At 49.2% G+C, this 3,929-nt stretch overlaps 1 protein-coding gene across 1 annotated transcript; it reads right to left on the reverse strand.

The window, feature by feature from the left end:
- Positions 1-443: 443 nt before the first annotated feature.
- On the reverse strand, positions 444-993 carry LOC309403740 (gallinacin-14-like; the record flags this gene model as incomplete). Its single annotated transcript, XM_081997987.1, has 2 exons — positions 444-568; positions 921-993. The coding sequence occupies 2 exons, from the start codon at positions 991-993 to the stop codon at positions 444-446; spliced, it is 198 nt and encodes a 65-aa protein (XP_081854113.1).
- Between the last annotated feature and the right edge of the window lie 2,936 nt (positions 994-3,929).

The raw sequence follows: 3,929 nt of genomic DNA on the forward strand, positions 1-3,929 counted from the left end.
AGGGCAACCAAGGCCATCAGGGCTCCATGGGTGGCTACCACAGGAAAGCATATGGGATGGGTGAGGTCTGCTGTGGGATGTCAGCATCACATGGGACACATCACACTCTTCCCCAACACGAGGAAGAAATCTGTCTGATTCCCACCACAAACCATCCTTGACAGGGAGAGGAGAGGAGCTGCCCAATTTCAGGCTACCGGTTCAACCCTGCCACAGTGACAGTGGAGGGACAGGGTCCAGTGGCCAAGGAGGTGCCGCACAGTGGTTTCCCAGGTGTGGATACACAGGTGAAGAGCAGACACAGACACATGCAAAAGTAACTTCCACCAGCACTGAGGAAAGACAGCACCAAAACCAACACATACCCTTGTAAAGAAGGACAAAACTACGCTACTGCTGCCACTGCTAGCAACGCTACCAGCCCCTGCACGGACCGCAGAGGGTCACCGTAAGGGCCTGCAGCACTTTGCCAGTCCGTTGTAGCAGGTACCGGTGGCTCTCTTAAACAAGGGACACAGCAGGAACGAGCACTCGCCCTTAGTCTTCCGACACGTCACAGTGTCCGACACTGTAATTGAGAAAAAGAGACGATAAGCATCTTTCTTCGGATTTGCACGTGTGAAAAAAGCCTGTCCCCATGTTGGCAACAGCTCCATCTGCAGATAGCACAAGTGGCATCTCGGGGAGATGGACAACCTGCTGTTGAGTTTAGCTGCAATGCCAGAAAGCATTCACGAGTTCTGCACACTGTGACGCTCACTCCTCTTCGGACTGAAACGGCTAACTGGAGTTTGCCTACTCAGTGCTAGACAGGCAGGTTCAACACCAAGTATCCCATCAGGTGTGCACGTATTCTCATTTACAGAATCCCTCCCTGTTTCCCAAACACAAAAATGCCCGTTGGTTGTATTTACACTTACCTGCAGCAGCCTGGGACACCATGGGGAGAAGAAGGAAAAGCAGGAAGAGTATCTTCATGGCTTTGATTGACATGGTGGAGCTCTACCACAAAGCTGCTGAGACCAAGAAATACTGCAAGAGGAAGGAATTAACCTGTATTTATAAGGCTTTGATGAATGCGATCTGCACGGATTTAGCAATCATATTTGGATTCAAATAACATATTTAAAGGATGCACGTTGTAACCTCTAATTACAAATTCTTGTGTGGATAGATACCATGACATGTCCCCACCCCGAAAGGAATTATCCTCTTAACACCAACAGCTGCTGGCTCCCATGTCCTGATCCAAAGCACCATCTCCTCCACAAAGAGCACAGACAAGCAGATATTTCAGCAACCATTTAGCCAGATCAATGACCACGTGCACAAGGCCCAGTTCACTTCAAAGTATTTGCACACTCAAATGGATGCATCTTTGCCTCCAGAAATCCAGATTCTGCACAGAAAGGAATATTTGTTCCCACTTTATACCCCCCAAAAAAGATTGCCCAAAGCCACAGAGAGACTGAATCCAGAATAAGACCCACCAAGACATTATACCTCTCTGCGTGCAGCTCCAGCAGCACATCTAACAGGTCTCTGCAACTACTTGTGCTCCCACCTCCAGAGGGGGTTAACATATGATAATGTGCAGCAGGGAGTCCCAAATAATCACTTGAAGGTCAGCAAAACAGCTTTGCACAGAGGATCTGGAGGACCTTCATTTGCCAAGCTCACTAAATAAAATATGGAGAGGTGACTTCACCATCCTCTGGACGGAGCTTCGTTGAAGTCCAGAGAGGCTCCTGGGCACTGAAATCCATCAGAGAAAAGTGTAGCCAAACCAGCGGCTGGATGGCAGCCAGAGCAACTGGGAGTTGGCAGTGAAACTGGGGCGGGTGGCTAGCTCTGGGAATATCTTCTGGCAGGCTTTCTGGCTTTCTCCTTCTCTGCTTGGCATCTGTCCTGGTTTCAGCCAGAGTAGAGTTAATTTTCTTCATAGAAGCTAGCGTGAGGCTATGTTTTGGATTTGGGATGAGAAAATGTTGATAAGGTGCTGATGTTTTGAGTTGTTGCTAAGTAGTCAAGGACAGTCCAGCTTCTCATGCTGGCCTGCAGCGAGCAGGCTGGGGGTGCACGGGAAGCTGGGGGGGGACACAGCTGGGACAGCTGACCCAGGCTGGCCAAAGAGATATTCCATACCATATAACGTCATGCTCAGTATATAAAGCTGGGACGAAGAAGAAGGAAGGGGTGGAGGGACGTTCGGAGTGATGGCGTCTGTCTTCCCAAGAAACCATTACGCGTGACGGAGCCCTGCTTCCCTGGAGATGGCTGAACACCTGCCTGCCCATGGGGAGTGGTGAACAAATTCCTTGTTTTGCTTTGCTTGCGTGCACGGCTTTTGCTTTACTTATTAAACTGTCTTTATCTCAAACCATGAATTTCCTCACTTTTACTCTTCCAATTCTCTCCCCCGTCCCACCGTGGGGGAGTGAGCGAGTGGCTGCGTGGTGCGTAGTTGCTGGCTGGGGCTAAACCACGACAGCATCATTTCGGGGTGGTAATGGCACGCCTCGTGTCTCATGGGAATTTATTCCTGGATTGGAACAGAGCCTTTGGCCAGAAGGCGTGACTGATTTTGTCATCAGTCACTTTGAGACTGAGAACAGACAGTTTGAGGCACCTCAGGATGGCTCCTTCCCAGGAATGATGAAGATGGAGGGCAGGGGGGATGAGATGATGAAGTTCACACCTCTTCTATGGGTGACAAGAAGGGTCATGCCACATTGTACCTGCAAGAACCCTTGCAACTTCCTCACTGCTGGATTTGCAAGCAAAGACAGTTCTTCAACAGCCTGCCCTCAGCTTTGGAAGAAGCGTTGGTGCCTGTTAGAGGCTTAGTTGTGCTTTGCATGCAAAAAGTTGTGTTTTCTAGGAATGGGACAGTTGGCAGCTGTGGTATTTGTTACACTATAAAATTGTTGAGGACAAGCCTCAGAGGCAACCAAGACTGAGCTTCACTTGGCTCCAGAGCCTTATTTCCACCCCTAACTTTATTAAAATGCTTCGCTGGAGCTGGGCCCAACAGCTCAACATTGTTAGTTAATGAAACACTTTGCTAAATACAGACATGGCAGTGGGACAAGAGGAAAAGTAGGCTACCCCTTCCACCTGTGACTTTTTTAACCCCTTGGCCACCAAATCCAAGCACTGGAGTTGAGGTTGCAAAGATGCAAAGTTCTTACGTGCTTGGTAAAAACCAGTGCTGGAAACCGAGCAGAGACCTTGGTGGTGCTCCCTCGAGCAGGGATAATCAGGCAATGACATCTCTGAGCAGCACATCCACGGCCCTGAGTACCCACGGGATGTTTAGTTCATCGCTCACATGCAAATATCGAAGAGCATGTGGGTGATGAACTGAATATCCCGTGTATAGATACCCATGTGCTACAGCCTGGCAGGGACAGGCGTAATGTACTGGGGACCTATAGAGAACTCTGGAAAGTGAGCTTTCCTATTTCAAAAAGTCCCCGCTCCAGGACCCAGCTGAATGGGTGAGAAATGTTGCTCCTGTTAAGCGGCAGAGTCCAGGCTTTGTTCCCAGGGTTGCAAAAAAACTCGCTAAAATTTCAAAAAACAACAGTAAATGCGTGAAAGCCCTCAAGCGCACGTACGTCCCGACAGCCCAGGTCATGGGCAAAGCTTTGGGAGCTTCCTGCACGATTTTGCAAAAGCAGTGACAAAAGCTTAGATGATATTTGGCCCTAATTAAAAACTCCTTTGTGGGCTTTCCTGCGGCGACTTGCTGAGGATTTATTTTCTAAAAATCATGCGTTTCTCCAGGGATGGAGCCTGCAGGGCTGGAGATTGGGTCAAAAAGCAGATAGGACACATCTCTGCGCACACACGGACACCCGCGACCACCAATGGTTGGGATCACATTTCACAAAGGTTCCGTCTCTTGAGTGGAGGGGAAAAAACAA

Source organism: Phaethon aethereus (assembly GCF_964289735.1).
Source record: "Phaethon aethereus genome assembly, chromosome: 3".
Lineage (NCBI taxonomy): Eukaryota > Metazoa > Chordata > Aves > Phaethontiformes > Phaethontidae > Phaethon > Phaethon aethereus.